The following is a 17,449-nucleotide window of genomic DNA, read 5'->3' as shown; positions in this document are numbered from 1 at the left end:
CGCCCCGCCTCGCCTCCCTCACGCCCAGGGCTGCGGGCTCCAGCCGGGGGGCTGCGGGGGCCGGGCCGGCGCCGTGGGGCCGGCGCCGTGGGGCTGCGGGGGCCGGGCCAGGCCAAGGTGGGCCGGCGCTGCGGGGCCGGCGCTGCGGAGCCGCCCGCTCCCGCCCTACCCCGCCCCGCCCCACCTCCGCGCCGCCAGCCCGCACCGCTGAGGAGCAGCGGCGGGAGCGGCGCCACCGGGATGCGGCGGGGAGCGGGGCCGCGATGGCTGCTGCTGGCGGCCCTGCTGGGGACTCTGTGCTGCGCCGCGGCGGGGGGCGGCGGCCGGCGGCGGGCGGCCAGCCTGGGCGAGATGCTGCGGGAGGTGGAGGCGCTTATGGAGGACACGCAGTACAAGCTGCGCAACGCGGTGCAAGAGGTGAGGGGGCGGCGGGGGGTGGCGGGCCCTTCCCTCCCCTCCCTCACCCCCCCCCCCCCCCCCGGGCCGGGCCGCACCGCACCTGCGGGCAGCGCAGCGGCGCGAGCCTCTCACCCGCCTTCGTCGATTCCTGTCAGCGGCCGCCCCTCCGCCGCCCCCGAGCGGGGGGGGGGAGCGAGCCGGCGGCCGGCCCTGCCCGCGCCCCTCCGTGAGGAGCGGCCGCCTGAGGCGGCGACCCGCGCGCTGCTGGGCTGGGGGAGCGCGAAAACCCTTGATCCGCTCGGTCTCCGCCGCCGTGAGCCCGCCCGGTGCTGCCGCCCTCCTCGGGCGGGGAAGGCGGGAGCTGTGGGGGGTACCGGCGCGGCCGCCCGCGGCCACGGAAGGTTCTCTCCTCTGCTGCTGGCGCCGTTTCTCGCCACAGGCAGGCTTTCCCGCCCCGCTTCTCGCATCGCCCGCGCCACCCCTGCGCCCTTCGGCGTCCGCCCGGCGTGTGTATTGCGGCGCTGGGGGTCGCGTTGGAAAGCCACCCTCTTGCAGCAACGCAGGCAGGTCGTGAGGCAGAAAGGCAGGCAAAACAGTCCGTCTGGATCCTGAAGTGAGAAAATAACAGTACGTGGCAAGGGGAAGAGTGAAGAGTTATTTTATTGTCCTTCTACAGCAGGGACTAAGGCGCAAGAGGTGATCCCAAACCAGGATTCAAAGGTCTAAGACAGTCCTGAAAACACGTGTGGAGAAGCGGCTTACTTTTGATGTAATTCCGTGTCTTGATCGCAAATTGCTTGCCCAGAATCGCACAGGACCGGTTCCAAAGCCAAGAACTGAGTCTGGACCCTGAGCCCTTGTCTCGTATCGCTATCAAAAGCCCTTGTTCCTGCATTTCCCTTACTTCTGCACTTTTTTCCCTTCATGTTAAGAATCGTCCTTCCAAGTTCTCTTTTCCTCTCATTCAAAAATACGTAGTCCGAAAAAACCTTTTACTGACAACCCACTGGGGAAACAGACCTTTGTTTACTGTAATTGGATAATTTCTGCATTTTTACTGTCCTCTGGACGGTTGCTGAAATCTACCTCTGTCATCCACTTCATTTAGACTGCAAACACATTGAGACAAACAATTTTTTTTAAAGTATTTTTTACAATGCCGAAAATATGCTTAGTTATAAATAAGGATGTAGTCAAAATTTCTGCCTGTTTCACTCTTCCTGTAGTCAGTTCTGAATTGAGGAATGGTCTGTATACAGCACAAAATGTGGATTGTCTGAGCTGCATCTTAGCAGATAAATGCTATACACTTAAAAAGTTTCGCAGCTGTCATTTAAAATAAACGGACACACCAGAAAGAAAAAATTTGTCTTGGGAAAAATTCTGTTGTTCAGCCTGGCTGAACTTGTGGCCTCCTAGCTCTGTTACAGCAGTTGCAAATAACAAAGGGACACAACTTATTCACAGTTTGTGTTGTTTACAAGACTCATGCCCTTTTGCTGAGCTTATTCTGTTTTCTGATTCAGAGAACACTCCTTTTCTGTGTTGAGTCTTCATCTGGAAACAAAGGCAGTGGGGACTGAAATAGAGAATTAAATTCTGGATGTACGCACCCTGATCTATAGGACTGCTTCTGTTGACTTCAAGGGGCTTTGGCTATGTCTCTGTCCTGCCAGAATATTTTCTCTTCTTTGTCAGATGGGAAAGTGTCTTAAGTATTTAGTGGTTTTCTGGGAAAAACAGAAAGCTGGGCTCTTGACTGGCATCAGCCTGTAGAGATACCAGATTGTCACTAGTCTTCACACGCTTTTTTGTCACAGGGACTGACTTTGGCTTAAGCAGTCCAGAGCTCAATGGTTTAGCTCGCCACTGTTTTTCTAGTCCATTAAAAGAGCTGCTGTGGTCACTGAAACAGCTGAGTAAGCGTTCCCATACAGGGGGATCTGTACTAACAGAATTACATGATTAAACAGGGTGTTACTGAGGGCTGCACAAGAAGCATTGCTTGTTCTCTTTTGTGTAATTGTTGTTAATTTTCAGTTGGTTTCTTTAAATTTGGCAGATGGAAGCTGAAGAGGAAGGGGCAAAAAAACTGTCGGAAGTAAACTTTGAAAACTTACCTCCCAACTACCATAATCAGTCCAACACGGAAACCAGAATTGGTAATAAAACTGTTCAGACTCATCAAGAAATTGATAAGGTATGAGAAAACATGTATAGCAAGCTGCTGGTTCTTACGCACCTTTTCTTCAGAAATAAAAACAATTTTGCATGTTTTGGGGAGAAATAAGATAATTTGGAGCATAAATTTTCCTGATGATAATTACTTTGGGGTTTTATTGTATCTTATTTGCTTGCATAATCACTGTGTAGGGGCACATGTCATAAAAGGTTAATGTGAAATAATAATTTATTTTGGAAAAAGTGCCTGCTAAAAACAGAACATAGGTACAGCTGTTACATGGGTCATAAAAGAATGACCATCTCCCACTCAGTTAGCTTCATTACAGTAACATTTTAAATAGATAAGGAGGTAGTCTTGTCATCTGCTTTTTCCCCCATATTAGGATTTTATACAACTGACAGCAAAATGGGAAAAAAGGTGGGGTGGGTTTATTATTACAGAACGTAGGACTGAGAGTAACAAAGGACTAATAAAAAAATGTAGCTTGATATTTTGTTCTTCTTTTGCTGTATTAGGTTACAGATAACAAAACTGGAACAACAGTTTTTTCTGAGACAGTTATTACATCTGTAAAAGATGGAGAAAACAAAAGAAATCATGTAAGTGAACACTATTTTTCCTTTTGAAAATTAAACAAATACTTTGGGTTCATCATTCAGAAGAAGGTGATATAGTTCACCTAGCGAAATTTCTGAATGCTTTAAAACACACAAAACCGTTAGGGGTAAGCAGTCAAAAATGTTTTTGTTCTTTAGTTTCTTTAACTTGGGAATATTATGTTATGAATTGGAAGCTGAGTTTCAATGTCGTGGTTAACTGAGGTGCTTGATCTGAATATTCAGTTTGTCTGTCAAATGTAAATGTTGTACTCAAATAGCAAAGATAGTTACACAGCCCTTTCCAGTGAGTGTGAATAAACAAACCCTTAGTATAACTGTGCTTCATGTATGTCTTCTCTATGCTTTTTGGTTTCATAAAAAAGTTGGTTTTTAGACTTTAAACACTGGAAAATAACTTGTCTATCATGAGGAGTCTGTGGAACAGTATATAACTCTATTTGCTTTTCAGCCTAAACTAGTGATGGACAACTGGTTGTGAAATGTCACTTTGGGGAGGGAGAGAGGGGTGGGACAATAAATCCCCCTCCTCCCTGGAAATATGGTTGTTTAAGGATTCTTAAAGAAGTTTAAAAGATCAAGAATATTCTTCACCCAAGTCTTGCACACAGATACATTTGCTAAACATCAGTAGTCCCATGAGAAATTTGGCACATACCACTACTTAGAACAACTGTTAGGTTTTCTTTCGTTATAGTCTTACCAAAATGGACTTTTTTAATGCTCTTACTAAGACAGGACTTGCCAGTGTTTCCTCTGATAGCTGGCTTCATCTGACTAACAGTTTGTGGTTTAATTTAGTTTAATATGCTCTGTTTGTTTTTTTTTTTTTAGAGTAACTTTCTTCCAGTTCTTTCTCAGAAGCAGCTCTTTAACTATTTCATAAAGCATTAAAAAAAGAAAAAATTATGGTGGTAGTTCCTGTTTTTAATGGGCATAAAACCTGAAATTAGTGCATCTTTTCTGCTATCATCCTCTGACTAAATTTTCCCTCTTTCAGCTCATATTTTTATACTGCTATTAAAGTTTGAGAATGGCAAGTAGCAAAATAAAGTTGCTTGTGTATGCTATACTTTTTTTTTTACTATTTTGCAAAGTTTATAGATTAAGTGGTAAGTCAAGGTACAAAAGAAATTGCAACTATTCTGAGCTACAGCTTGGTTTTATACAAAGTGTTAACATACTCCACAATGCTTTTTAGTAATGAGATATGTGTAATGAAGGCAATCAAAATGGTTTTTTTTCCAAGCAAATATGGTCATCATCTTCAAACCCAGTGTACACAGGTAAACTTTTCAACCTTCTTAGAAGTGGGACACAACACTGGTGTTGTTTCATAATATATTTGGCTTGCTTGTGGTGTTTAATCATTCTTCACAGCTGTAAAAAATATTTCTAAATTAGCTTTCTCCAACATTTCTACAAAGTTCCTTATAAGCTTCATATATCAAGTGACATCTGCATTTTCGTTATGGGAAGGTTGCCTCACTTACAAAGCCAGTCCTGCATCCAGACCCAATACTGTTATTAGTCTTCCAGCTGAAGAATTTGAGGGCTGAATACAAATTTTTGTCAGATTTCATGGTAGCAGTCTTTATTCAGTTATGAAGTAAGCATAATCAGAAGCAATCACATTAACTCCTAATCATTTAAATCCTGGGGCACTTTATTCATCAATATCTTTACTACAGCAGCTGCTGAAACAAAACTACATTTGTTAATGTTTATTTTCCCTCTCACACTCATTTTGAACTCTCAGCATGCCCGTGGTACAAACACCTTATTTAGAGGTTGCCAAGGTAGAGAAAAAGCTAAATGGGAAAAGCAACCAACAGATGTATTTGGTTGTTATTTAAGGAGAGCGGGCAAACATGCATATATTAATTCAACTAAGAGATGCCTAACAGAAGTAAATCTGAAAATACTTGAAAACTTTAAGCATTAAGGAGGAATATGAATTACTTAGGGTACTACAAGGGTGAAGAACTACTGTAGAAGTAATGGCATGAGATTGAGAGTTGGAAAATTTGGGTTACAGCAAGAAAAACATGCTGCCAAGGAGAGATCTACCAGGTGGAAGAAAAATTTTGTCCAAATTAAAAAGCACTATTGCTTAGATCTGTAAACTTAAGAGCATTGGGAAAATGAGTTGCAGAAAACTTTGCACTGGCCCCTTAGACCATTTATATATATATATATAAATATATATATATAAAAATTTTCATACTTGAAGTGTCATGTGACATTGTGGGATGTCCCAGTCACTTTCCAGGCTGCAGGCTTCACAGACCACTGGATGATAATTCTGCTTCTTTGCTGCTTATTTTAAACGTTAGCAACAAAGTAATACATGTATAGGTTTTGTATTCTTCAGGCAGTTAAAAATGGAAACTTTTTGAAATTTGTTTGGAGATTATCTCAGTGGATCTCTAACTATAGTTAGTATATGCTGTTCTGTAATACACATCCTTAATACCCATCAGTGATTCATCCTGCTGTGTAGTCTTAATGCAACAAAAGGTTTGTATAATTGTATCTGTAAGTATTGACAGTAATTTGAAAAGGGTGATACTGACATTTTTTTCTGGGGATGGAGATTTTGGTAGCAGAGGCTGTAGGGAGCCAGCCGTTGGGAACAGGACCTCTGTTCTGATGCTACTCCCGTAGACTTCAGATTGGTGCCTCTTTAGAACAGCACTTTTGTTTTTATTCTCAATCTGCCAAGTAAAAGAAATAGGCACATGCTATCACACAAGCTCTACTTTTGTGCTTGTAGGGAAACTGAATGCTGAAAACTAAACCTGTTTCACAGGTTCAGTTTATAGGCTTAGCTTATGAAAGTTAAGGATTTCCACAGCTCCTGCACTTGAGGTACAAAATTGGGTGGTAAATACAAGAGTTCATCAAACACCTTAGCAAACCACCTGCTCTGAAATGTAAACTCTGCAGTAATTAGTAATAACTGGAACTCTACAACCCTCAATTCACATTTATTCTCTGAGCTGAGTTAAAAGCCACTGAAATAATGGAAAGTTTTTCCAGTGACATTTTTGAGCTTTGAGACATGATGCAAAAACCTCACGGGTAGGCAAAGATGTGTCTTGCGACGGGTCTGTGTTGCAATAAAAATCCACATATTGTCTGGAATGCAATTCGGCATGGGAGAAGCAGCTTCACGGAAAATAGGTTGCGTCTGTCTTTTAAATCACAGTGGCTGTGCCACCCCATGTCCTCCTGCAAACAGGTAGAAATACACTTCTATATAGTATATACACATACATATAGTGCAGATACAGTGTTACAGAAGCATACGGCATAATCTTACACACACACACACACACACACACTTTTCCCTCTCAGACAGTATTTCTTGGCTTTGCATCACAGAAGTATTCTCTTAAGACTGTGTTCTTTGTTACCAAATGGCTCACTTGACAGTATTTTGATGGCCAGACGACTATCAGTATTTTAAGTCTTTAGAAGAGGAATTGGGCTGCTTGCCATTTCTGGCAATGCAATCCAGTTCTTCAGAGGTGCTGCATTATTTGCAGGCGCCATTTACATTCCCAGACTAACATTCACTTTCTCAGATGTCAGTGAGGACTGACAGTCACCAGCATAGACGTCAGGCTTTGATCCAACAGTCTTGTATCTTTAGAGGCCGAATACAGGCAAGAGGTAGCTGGATGTGAATGTTTCTCTGTCTGTGCAGAGTTTTACTTCCACTTGCTCCTGGGTTTAAGGCTCAAATACTCTAATTTATTTCTTTGGGAAACACTGGTTAGCTTGCAAATTAATAGATTATTTCCAGTAGTAAGCTCAAGTGTAGAACACAGATAAAGTAACAGTGCTCTTTATTACCATATGAAAATCAAAATCTTTTCTAGCTTGTTGATTAGTCTTATTTCAATTGTGATACATTAGCCTAACCAATGAAAAGCAAGCATGAAAAATAAAAGGAAACAAAATTAGTACTGGAAGATTTGCTGCACAAAGATCAGTTGTGTTTCTTCTCATTTGTCTTCAGAGTAGTATTTTATATCAGCTCTCTCTTCTAATTCAAATCTAGTGTACCTAAGATTTTTTTTTAATTGTCTGTATTAATTTGATAAATAAAAATAGCAACAGCTTCTTTTTAGGAAGGTGGTTTTTTTTTCCTTTTTTTCAAACTTTAATAGAAGTATATCTCGTTGCTTTCAATTCTCTTTCTTGAAAGAGATTTTTAAAGATGCTAGTATCTAGGGAGAGTGTACTGGGGAACTGGAAGAGTATAATGCATTTCTCATTTGGCTTTGGCACTATAAAAAAACGCTCCTTTCTTTTGCCTGTCCTTGATGGTAGAGGCTCTTGAGGGCATGACTGCGCCTTCTCATTAGTTCCACAGTACAGGTCAAAGTTTCTTTGTGGGAGAGTAAGGAAAGGTGCCTTCAGTGTGATTCTGTGCAAGGTGCTTGCTCTTTCTCTGCAAAGGTGGGTGTGTGCCTGTATGCACACATGTATTTGGCACCCGCCTTCTGCAAATACAGTAGCTGGTTAGTAAGTAATTTCAAACACTCTCAGGTCCTTTGAAGAGAGGCCCCATGATACCAGGCCTTTATTTCCATGGTTAGAAGCTGCTGTTTGGATCCCTGCAGCTCTGGGCAGGGAGGACTCTATCACTGTGGACCTGCTTTTACAAGCTGACTTGGCAGGTTCTTGAAGCAACCGTCTGTCAGGTCACTGGTTTATCTGTAGAGACAGAATAGATAGCATCCCCATTATAATGGCCGTATTTAAAGCATTTTTCAGCCTTTATCTTTAGTCTCACAGTAAAGAGTAAAAAGGAAGAAAATAGTAGAAGAATTAAATGTTAATCTCTGGGGTTCTATTTCCCCCTTTTCTAGAGAAAAATGTGTTTTAAATGGCTAAGTTGTAGCACTTCATAACCAAGCTTCCAATTCTCTGCAGGTATCCAGAACTGCTAAAGTAACTGCTTGATTCCTGTCTGAGCAACTTTTATATGATTTTACTAAGCATGTTCTCAGCCACACATACTGGAGTTGCTGTCTTTGAGATTGATACTGCTCCAGGGAGAGGAGTTCCTACCAGTGCTGAGGAGAAAATGAGCTTTGAAAATTGAGAAGGAGGCATTAATGGAATGGAAATTGCAATTTTTCCATCAGCAGCACTGCAGGAGAACAGCTGATGGCAGAAATTTGAACATGCAGCATCTTGGTGTTGAATTCTGCTCCCTTTGGCATGCTAGTGTCTCAGGGAAGACACTTGTTTTGGGCATCCCAGTCCTACTTTTGGGTCCATTTTTTTTGTTTCATTTTCCACGGAACTTTTAGTCCTCAGCGACTTGCACTCAACAACATTAAACTACCAATAGACACACTAAGTGCATTCCTGGGTTGAAATCCTGGTCTCTGTCTAGCAAAAAAACCCCCATAACATCTAAATCTGGTAGTTTTTGTATACTTAATAATTTAATTTATTACCATTCTTAGTTTGCTTTGCCGTTAACTGTCCAGCCTGCTCTGTTGACATAAGTTGTTACATAAATCATGTCTTGACTAGTACAGTTCTTTTCAAAACACCCCACCCTTTAGGTAGTTCTTAGTGTAGGAGTAGATAAGGCAAACTGTACTTCCTAGCTAATGCTCCAGGAGAGAATTAAGAGATCTGAATGAACCGCGTCACTGTTGTTCATATACTACACAGTATACAGTACACAGTAACTTGAATAGATTATTACAGTTATAATATAGGCTAAAGCTTTCTGAAAAAGAATATAAATGCATGAATAGCTTACAATGGCAATCAGTTAAAAAAGTGAATCATAGTTTCGATAGCCTTTTGTAAGCAGAATACCTGCATGCTATTGCACTCTCTTTTGTCACATTCAGTTGATACTTTTTAAGTAGTACATCTCAAGTGTTTGCAAGTCATAGCTTTCATTTTAGAACAAAACACCTCTTGTAGGCTAGGTTCCCATCCAGTCCCAATCCACCTAAATTCCCGCAGGAAAACTAATAAGCATTTTTTTATCTTTCTGTGCATAAAGAACTATTGCTTTTCACTAGCAAATCTACCCTCAGTTCTTTCAGTCTCTTGAACAACGTCTCCAAGGCAGTGTGATGTGTGTTTTGCCCTTCTGATGTTTTAAGTAAGTTGGCTAACCTGTCTGATGCTAGCAATCTGCTCGTACTCTAGACTTACTCTGCTGGAAAAGCTATGAAGTAGCCATGCGAACTGAAGCTAGATGTTGAGCTTTTTGAGCCCAGTTAGTGAAAGAGTATTCTGATAGTGATCCTGAGAGGCTTGAATACCCATGTCTTGTTTCGAAACAAGCAAATCCATCCCCCAGCTTATTTTAGAGAGCTAGAGCTCTTCAGCCAGGCAGGGTTCTGACATTCTGAACATTTTACTGAAACCCCTTTTTTTCCCTTTTCTTTTCAGTTTCAGTCTTGGCAGCGTAGAATATGAAGCTAAGGGGAAGGTGCAAATAGCTCATGAGGACTAGTAGCTTGTGTTTATTAGAGTAGAAAAGAATGTGAAGAAGGGTGCAAAGGGAAAGAGAATGTAGCCAAAGATGAGAAGAATTGTGCAATTAGTATTTTGAATTGCTCTTGTTAATCTGGAATACTTTTAAGTTATGAATCTTGTTGTAGAGCAAGGGACATAACCTTCCTGTACAAAAGGTGTGATGGAGCGTGCGCCCACCTCCGAGTATTCATATGTAACTCCATAAGCAGCAAATGCTTCTTAGTGATGCAAAAGCTATTAAGAGATTTAATTTAGCTCATGGATGATAGGATGGCCTTATTGTCAGTCACAGTGTATCTCTAAAACCAACATTTTTACTGGTCATCTGATGTTTGCTGGACTATACCAAAAAAAATCTGAATGTTAGTCTCAATGAATAGAAAGACCTGTCATAAGGAGTTTGAAAAACACGTGTCACCTCTGAGCCTGCATGAAGAAACTTGTCCAAGGAAGAAGGTGGGAAATCTCTGTAATTGCCAGCTGAGGTGTATGTCATACAGCTAGCTCAGTGACTGCATCTTTATTTATTGAACTTAGTCCATTCTGAGTTGGTTTGTTTTCTCAGAGAGAATGCTGTGTAGAAAGTTAAGGATCCACATAGAGAATCAGGAATGGATAGTGTGTACAAACATAAGATGGTTTTGTAATACTATAATGCTGCAATGGCCATGATGTGGAGAAAAGTGAGACTGCAGTTTCCATGGACTCAGATATCATGCTTGGTGACCCTGAACAAACAAGCAGGTGTAAACAGCTGCTAGACCTTATCAGAGTGAAGAGAAGCCATGTGCCTTTTGCCGAGAGGTAAGGCAAACCAGGCAGGTGTTTCAGCTGAAAACACAACAACCAAAGGTCAGAGAACACAGATCATGATTGCATTTTTGGGGGCTTAAATAGTGGCTTGGAATTACAGGCAAATAACTGATGCAACGGCAAAGGGGTTACTCCTAATTAAAGGTATCAAATCCTGCTCTCCTTTGTATCAGTGGGAGTCTGAAGTAATTCAGATAACATGAGTAGATTTACTTTGCTAGTAATGAAAAAAAATTTAAAAGAGTGACTAGGATTTCTTTCATATTTCCTATTGGTCTAGCTTAGTGTAAGTTTTTTTATGTCAAGTTAGGCAAACAAAACTGTGTAATACTAATAGATATTCTGAAAGTAACATTCTTCATTAGTAATTCAGGTCTATGCCTGTGTTTAGAATTGTTTTAAAATTTGCCAGATCCTCATGTGGTATTTCAATTCCAGTTAAACTCCAAAGAAAAAGAATATTTTTATGCAAAATCCAGTTGGCTGAAGAATTGCCTCACCATTTTTATCCATCTGGACTGTTACCCTTTGAGTAGCTAAATATTGAAGAGAGAAAGATTTTCTTGGAATAAATTTCTCCTCACCAAAACCAAGCTATTACTGTAACTGTGTTATGGTGCCTAGAATTGATTCAGTGTTCTAGGTGATGGTTAGTAAAAACACAACAGTAAACCAGTAAGTTTATCTCCAGAAGGCTACAAAACAGACTTTCTCTTAGAGAGTGAGTGCCCACCCGCTGCTTCATCAGTGTCTATCTGAGCGCCATGCACCACTTCTAAAGCTTACAGCATTCTTGTTACTTGTGGAAGTGAATTCTGGCTTGTCTGAAAGTTTTCATTTGTGGGGAGGTATGCATCATGTTCAGTTATCTGCTTCTTCCTTGTTTGCATATTGGTTGGTACAACTCTTCTGCAAGCAAGCCGTGGTAAGGGAGTAGTGTAAATCAAAAAGTGGTTGTTTACCTTTCCCCTGGTTTTAGTTCAGTCTTCTCACACATAACATGCTGAGTTTAGGGAACCAAGGCTGTCCAAATGTCTTTTACAGATCATGTCCAAGTTGTAGGGAGATATAAAAACATATCATCGTGAATGCTTTTACTTTCTGCCTCTACTAGATCTACCTATTTATGCTAAGAGAAATTAATTTTTTTTTATCTTCTCTGTAAGGTAACAGATACAGTCAGGAGAGTGAACCTTTTATGTGGACTGGTGACAATTCTGTGATCTACTGATGTCTGTTAAGAGATCATAGTATGGACTGTCTTTAGACAGCAACAACATTCATCAGCAATATTTCTTTCCTCTGGTCAGACCCGTGTAGCAAAATTAATCACGTGAGAGGAAAAGCTTTAAGGCAAACGAGAATTTTTTTCCACTGGTTTTGATTACATGGTTTAATCCATTGGCTCCAGCAGATGCTTATTTGAGGTTTTAGCTGAAGCCATGTTATGTAATTAAGCAGTAAGCTTTAGATGGTAGAGTAACAACAGTAGCAAAGGCTTTAGGAAATACAGGCTACGATACTGGATATAAAGCATAAATGTTTTGACTTTTTATTTTTTATTTACATCTGTTATAGTCTTAGAATGATTGAGATACAAAGGATACAGATGAATGGATTAGATCTGCAGCTGGTTTACATCTGTATTGTCATATATAAGGTGGCAGAGTGGTAGTAATTCGCTGTGGCTGGGAGGTTGGCCCAGTAACACGTAGTTCCATATACGATGAGCCTAAGTCTTCTCTGACCTTTTCCTGGACCATAGGAGGGGTTGATTCATCAAAATCAGTAGAATGACGCTGGTTTTACACCAGTGAGTAGGAGGAGACAGAACGAATGTGAGCTGTGATTGCTTGGCCTTCTGTGCAGTTGTTTATGGTCAGGAAGATGTGTGAGATGCTACTAGTCCAGCTTGATGGCATTTTGTACTACAATCTACTAAGGGAAACTGAAGGAAAGTAGTGAATTGAAGTCTGTTTCTGTTTAGTTCTGTTTCATCAAGGATTTGGCAACTGTGAGAAAAAAAAGCACTGTAGAATGGTGGCTTCAAATTTACTCCCTTGAGAAATGCATTTTGATGTCAGCTGAGTAAATCTCACTTTGTCCTTCCTCCCATCTGATTCAAAACCAGCATTTTGGCACCTTCTGCGGAGTGAGTGTCTGCCTGGCCTTTTGAGGGACTGAGTCACTTTGATAGTTAGCGCTGAGGAATATCACACCAGCTGAATGCATTAGCTGTCAAATTGTGGTTGTTCACCACTGCAGCTTATAGAGAGACCCCCCCCTCCAACTTTTCTACCTGTCCCAATTCTTACATTAATAACAAGTCCACTTCTCCCTTCCAATTACTAATATATCATAATATAGCATAATTGGTAAAAAGATATACAGGGTGGGGTCAAAGTTTCGGGTTTGTTTACTTGTTATTCTGTCTGGAAGTGACTCAGAGCCTGTTCTGTGAATTTATATCACATGAGGAATCCCTCAAACTTGTTCTCTTAGAAAGTCCGCTCATCCCAGGGCAGGGAAGAAGCATCTTACGGCATGTAGAGAGGCTGACATCATGGTGTCAGGCAAAGGGCAACCTTAGTGGTCTTTCTGTGTCCAAGATATTTCATAGCCACCAGCAAGGGAAAGTTTTGGTTCCCTAGTAGGTGTTTGTCTTGGACTTCATACATGGTAAAAATCTAATACATTCACATTCTTATGTCCTTTTTGGAAGGACGTAAAGAGTATGCTGAAGACCCTTTTTCATTTCTTCTTCACTGGAGTTTGTTTAGGAAATGGAATGAATATTCATGAATAGTCATCATCTCATGTTGTTGATATCCTCTAGACACATGATTTCAGACAGAGAATTAAATTAAGGGAAAAAAAAAGTCTCTACTGTAATTCCAACAAATGCCCCAAAGAGGAGGTCTGGAAGAAGCCTCAAAAAGTCAACATCTACCACCCAGATGCCTACTGCATCCTTAGGCAGACATTTGTCCCATGTGTTCTCCAAATCCTCAAGTGCTGGAGACAATTTATTCCAATGCTTCTCGATGCTCACTCTAAAGTCTCTATTGCTGTAATTTAAAACCCTTTTTCTTCCATCTACAGCTCATTGAAAATAAATTATTACCTTTCCTCTTCAGTAACAGCAGTCTCCCACACTGTCAACTCTGCTATAGGCAAAATCCATTGTAGATTAATTCTTACCCATGTATTTCTGTTCTAGTATTATGATCTTTGGCTGACACCTTAAACACAGCAAATAAGTTTGTTGAAACTGTAAACTACCAAAAAAGTATGCCATATAAGAACAAAGCACGTAAGATTCAGGGTTTGAAATAAGTTGTGTGAGGGACTGGGCACAGGTTGGCCTCTTACTCTCAGTGTGCTACTCTTAATTTAGTGATTAAGATCAGCAAGCAGCTATTAAGTACAGAAATCTTGTTTACAACTTCTGCACAGCTGTTTCACATCCTTGTTGTGTACAGCTACTCTGTGTTGTTTTGCTTTTATAAATTTTCAAAATTTACATAGTTTGGTAGTGAATCATGGAAACTTTTGTAGCTGCCAATTGTAGACAGAAGAGGCGCCTGCATTAAAATTCAGCCCTGGGCACACCATTACATGAAAGCTGTATCTTTATATGATTACTGACTACTTAGAAATAATGGCACTTTAGAGCTTTGTAGCGCACTTTTACAGTGTTTCCATAACTGTTACTGTATCTCAAGACATTTAGAATAAAAACAAAGATCTTTTAGACACATCTTCTGATTATCAAAGGTTGAAGAATTGTTATTCTCCAATTAATAGATCCACAGGTAGATGCATTTCTCTAGTAAGACAATTAATTGCAAAATCATTAGGAAAACTTTGTTTATAAACATGCATTGGTATTTTGACCTCATTTGATAATCTCATAGTATGTGAAAAAGCTTTTCTTAACATGGAACAATTAAACATGGAGCGCATGGCTACTGGTTTTGGGTCTCAGATTGTCTAACTTCAGAATATTCCTTCTCTGTCTAATTATGGATATAGAAGATCATAGAGTCTCTGTGTATTTAAAAAACAACGGACTGAGTGTATAGCATGGCACCAAGTTTCCAGAAGGCCTAAAGGAAGATTTTATTGTCAGAATTTCTACCATCCTGCTCTGCCTACAGTACACCTGAGAAACAGGAGAAAAGAAATTTCATGTTATAACCTGTCCTGCCTGCTCTAGGGCAAATGTGTGTGGTGGGATGAGATGAGACTTCTGCTATTGCAGACAGTCACTGCAATATGTAGCCCTATGTATATGTCTATGGCTGTATACATATATATGTATGTATGTATATATACATATACACAGACCTTTGCTCCTTTCTTAGTTGGATTACTCTTAATTTCCAGACTAAATTAATTACCTGTCAGATTATAATTTGTGGGGGTTTTCTACCAAATTTGAACAGTTCTAGTGTGCCTCCTCTGATACCACTGCAAAATAAATTGAAATAAGTACTTTGCACTGTGTTTCCTACTCAGGAGCATTTGCAGAGGCTGTAATCTTGCCAGGATCAGATTATTACATTGTTTACTGAGAAAAAGAGAGGGTGAGGGAAGAAAATAAAGTGACTACTTCTGCAGAGTGACCTACCATGAAATTATTGCATGACGTACAGAGGAATAGAACATGATCTGATAGAGCATCTAGACGTCATTTTTCTCATTATCCTGAGGCATTTGTCAGGAATCTTTTATTTTTTGCTTTCATATGTAGTTTCTTCTTTCACTGAAGTCTCAGTTCCTTGAAGCTGTGGATAATATGACATTTCATTTATTTCTTTTTTGACCTGGAACATTAACTGCATAAGAGTCTGATCAGTGACAGCATCGCTGTATTCGTGGTGAGAATAAGCAGATGGTGTAGAAAGGGGTGGACTTCTTACACTAGCTTTGGTGGCAGGCAGTTTATTGGGTGACTACAACCCACCTCAAATAATTCCCTAGGCTTTTTGACAGCATGTTAAGGCTAACATAGCTATGCCGCATTTGGTAGCTATAGCCAAGTTCAAGTGCCTTTGGGTCATGTTCAGTTATGTCATGTAAACATATTTTGCATTCATTCATATTCCATCATGTGGAGAGCCAGAAATGAAGTTTTTCCAATTAAGATGTTTCTGTTTTCTTGACAGGGGAAAAGGAAACAGGTGAGATTAGTTCTATGGAGAAGTTCGAGACAAAACGGAGGGAATCACTTGTATTATTTATTAGTTTTGAGCTCAGAAGTCACATTTCTGTTGAACAGTCACACAAATAGCTGACTTTCCCACATAGCACTGGGATGTGACTAATACCATAGTTTGCAACTCACATGTCTGCTCTTTTTAGTATGTCTTTTTTTAACAGTAGTCCTTATTTTTATGAGTGCTATGTATTTGGCAGGACAGTGGTAAGAGGTTCACTCTGCTGGAAAGTATTACAGAGGTTTTTTGGTATTTCAAGGCAAATTAATTCATATCTCATTAAAGACAAATGCAGTGTGTGCCCTGTCTAGACAACTAAGAGATTAGGAGCTGGAACACTACTGCAATTCAAACTGTGGTAGTAGTTTCCATAAAACAATATTCCATTCTATGTAATTCTACCATTTTTCTAATAGATGTAGTACATGTAGGATATAAACCAGTTTTTATGCTTTTTTTTTCCTTACTACTCAGCAGTTTTTGCCATCTGCTGCAGTAATGGAGACCAGCCCTATGTGAAATGACTTCTAGAAATTAAAACCCAGAAGGGGATATGTAAACACAGAGGTAAATATTAACTCTTAGAAGTGCTAATTGCTAAGAAATGTCAGTTTCAACATCAACAAGTGGTTTTGCTAGAGCACTTCAGCTATGTATGGCTGAAGTTATCATTGTCTCACAGATACAGTTGGAAGTGTTTGGGAAGGCTACCATTTATGGAGGTTAACATTGTGTTTTACTTGAGTTACAGGTTTTTGAAAAGGAAATTTCTTTATATCAGGAGTGTTTAAGAAACATGTAAAAGGGCTTTTTGTTCAGAGAAGCTTTTGAAGCATAGTTGTCCCAGTAGACTGCGAGAGGTGCCCCCGTGGATTTCCAAGGTTGTTACTAAAAGTCATTTTCTAATTGTTGCACCAACTGCTTTTGTAGCATTGCTTCCTATGTTGTGTACCTGCTGGCAAAACTGCCTCAACTCTCTGAAATCAATGAATTTTGCTTCTGTACTTTATGGCTTGTGAACTTGAAGTCCATAGAGGGTTAGGAATGAACACTTTGCAACAGCTGTTCTGGCTTACAGCTGTATGGACAGTGCCAAGGCAAAAAAAAAAAAAAAAGCCTGCCTCTCCCTTAGCTGTTAGGCAGTTTGTAGTCACAAACTGCCACTGGATCAGAATAAGCCAGCAAACTGGGCCATATAGCTTACACAAGGAGGGGAAAAGTGGTTCTCCTATTTGAATCCCACTTACTGTTCTCATGTCAGAGCTGACAATGACCTTGGCAGATGAACTGGTACTGAGTTTCTCCACTACAGCTGCCCCTTACCCACAAGGGCATTTTTTGTTCCATATACCCCATCCCACCTTAGTGTTCAGTGTCTGGCTTTAATAGATGTATTAATCACCATTGAAAAGTTGTATATAAAGTCATCAACAGCACCCTCCTCTGCTTTCTTGGGTTCTAAACTGAAGCATAAAGAGCCCAGAAGGGGAGCTCATTCCAGACAGTCATTTGCCTGTCCCTGACAAATATTGGCTGAAGATATGAATAGTGACAGAGTTTTTTTTAAAGTTATCTTTGAAGAAGGACTTTTTGAGAATGTGGGAGGTAGGGTGAGTGTGAGTGAGGAGAGGGAATAGACAAATCAAATGTCCATTTTGAATTTAAAATCAATGATTCCATTTTGA

At 40.4% G+C, this 17,449-nt stretch overlaps 1 protein-coding gene across 1 annotated transcript in view; it reads left to right on the top strand.

Moving 5' to 3' along the window:
* Positions 1 to 17,449, top strand: part of DKK3 (dickkopf WNT signaling pathway inhibitor 3) — a 29,623-nt gene that overhangs the window by 188 nt on the left and 11,986 nt on the right. The window contains 3 exon segments of the mRNA XM_069803904.1: positions 2 to 417; positions 2,462 to 2,599; positions 3,100 to 3,183. Of these exon segments, the coding sequence (XP_069660005.1) occupies positions 2 to 417; positions 2,462 to 2,599; positions 3,100 to 3,183 (638 nt within the window).

The sequence above is a fragment of the Haliaeetus albicilla genome, chromosome 16 (genome assembly GCF_947461875.1).
Source record: "Haliaeetus albicilla chromosome 16, bHalAlb1.1, whole genome shotgun sequence".
NCBI lineage: Eukaryota > Metazoa > Chordata > Aves > Accipitriformes > Accipitridae > Haliaeetus > Haliaeetus albicilla.
This window is presented reverse-complemented; position numbering and strand designations above follow the sequence as displayed.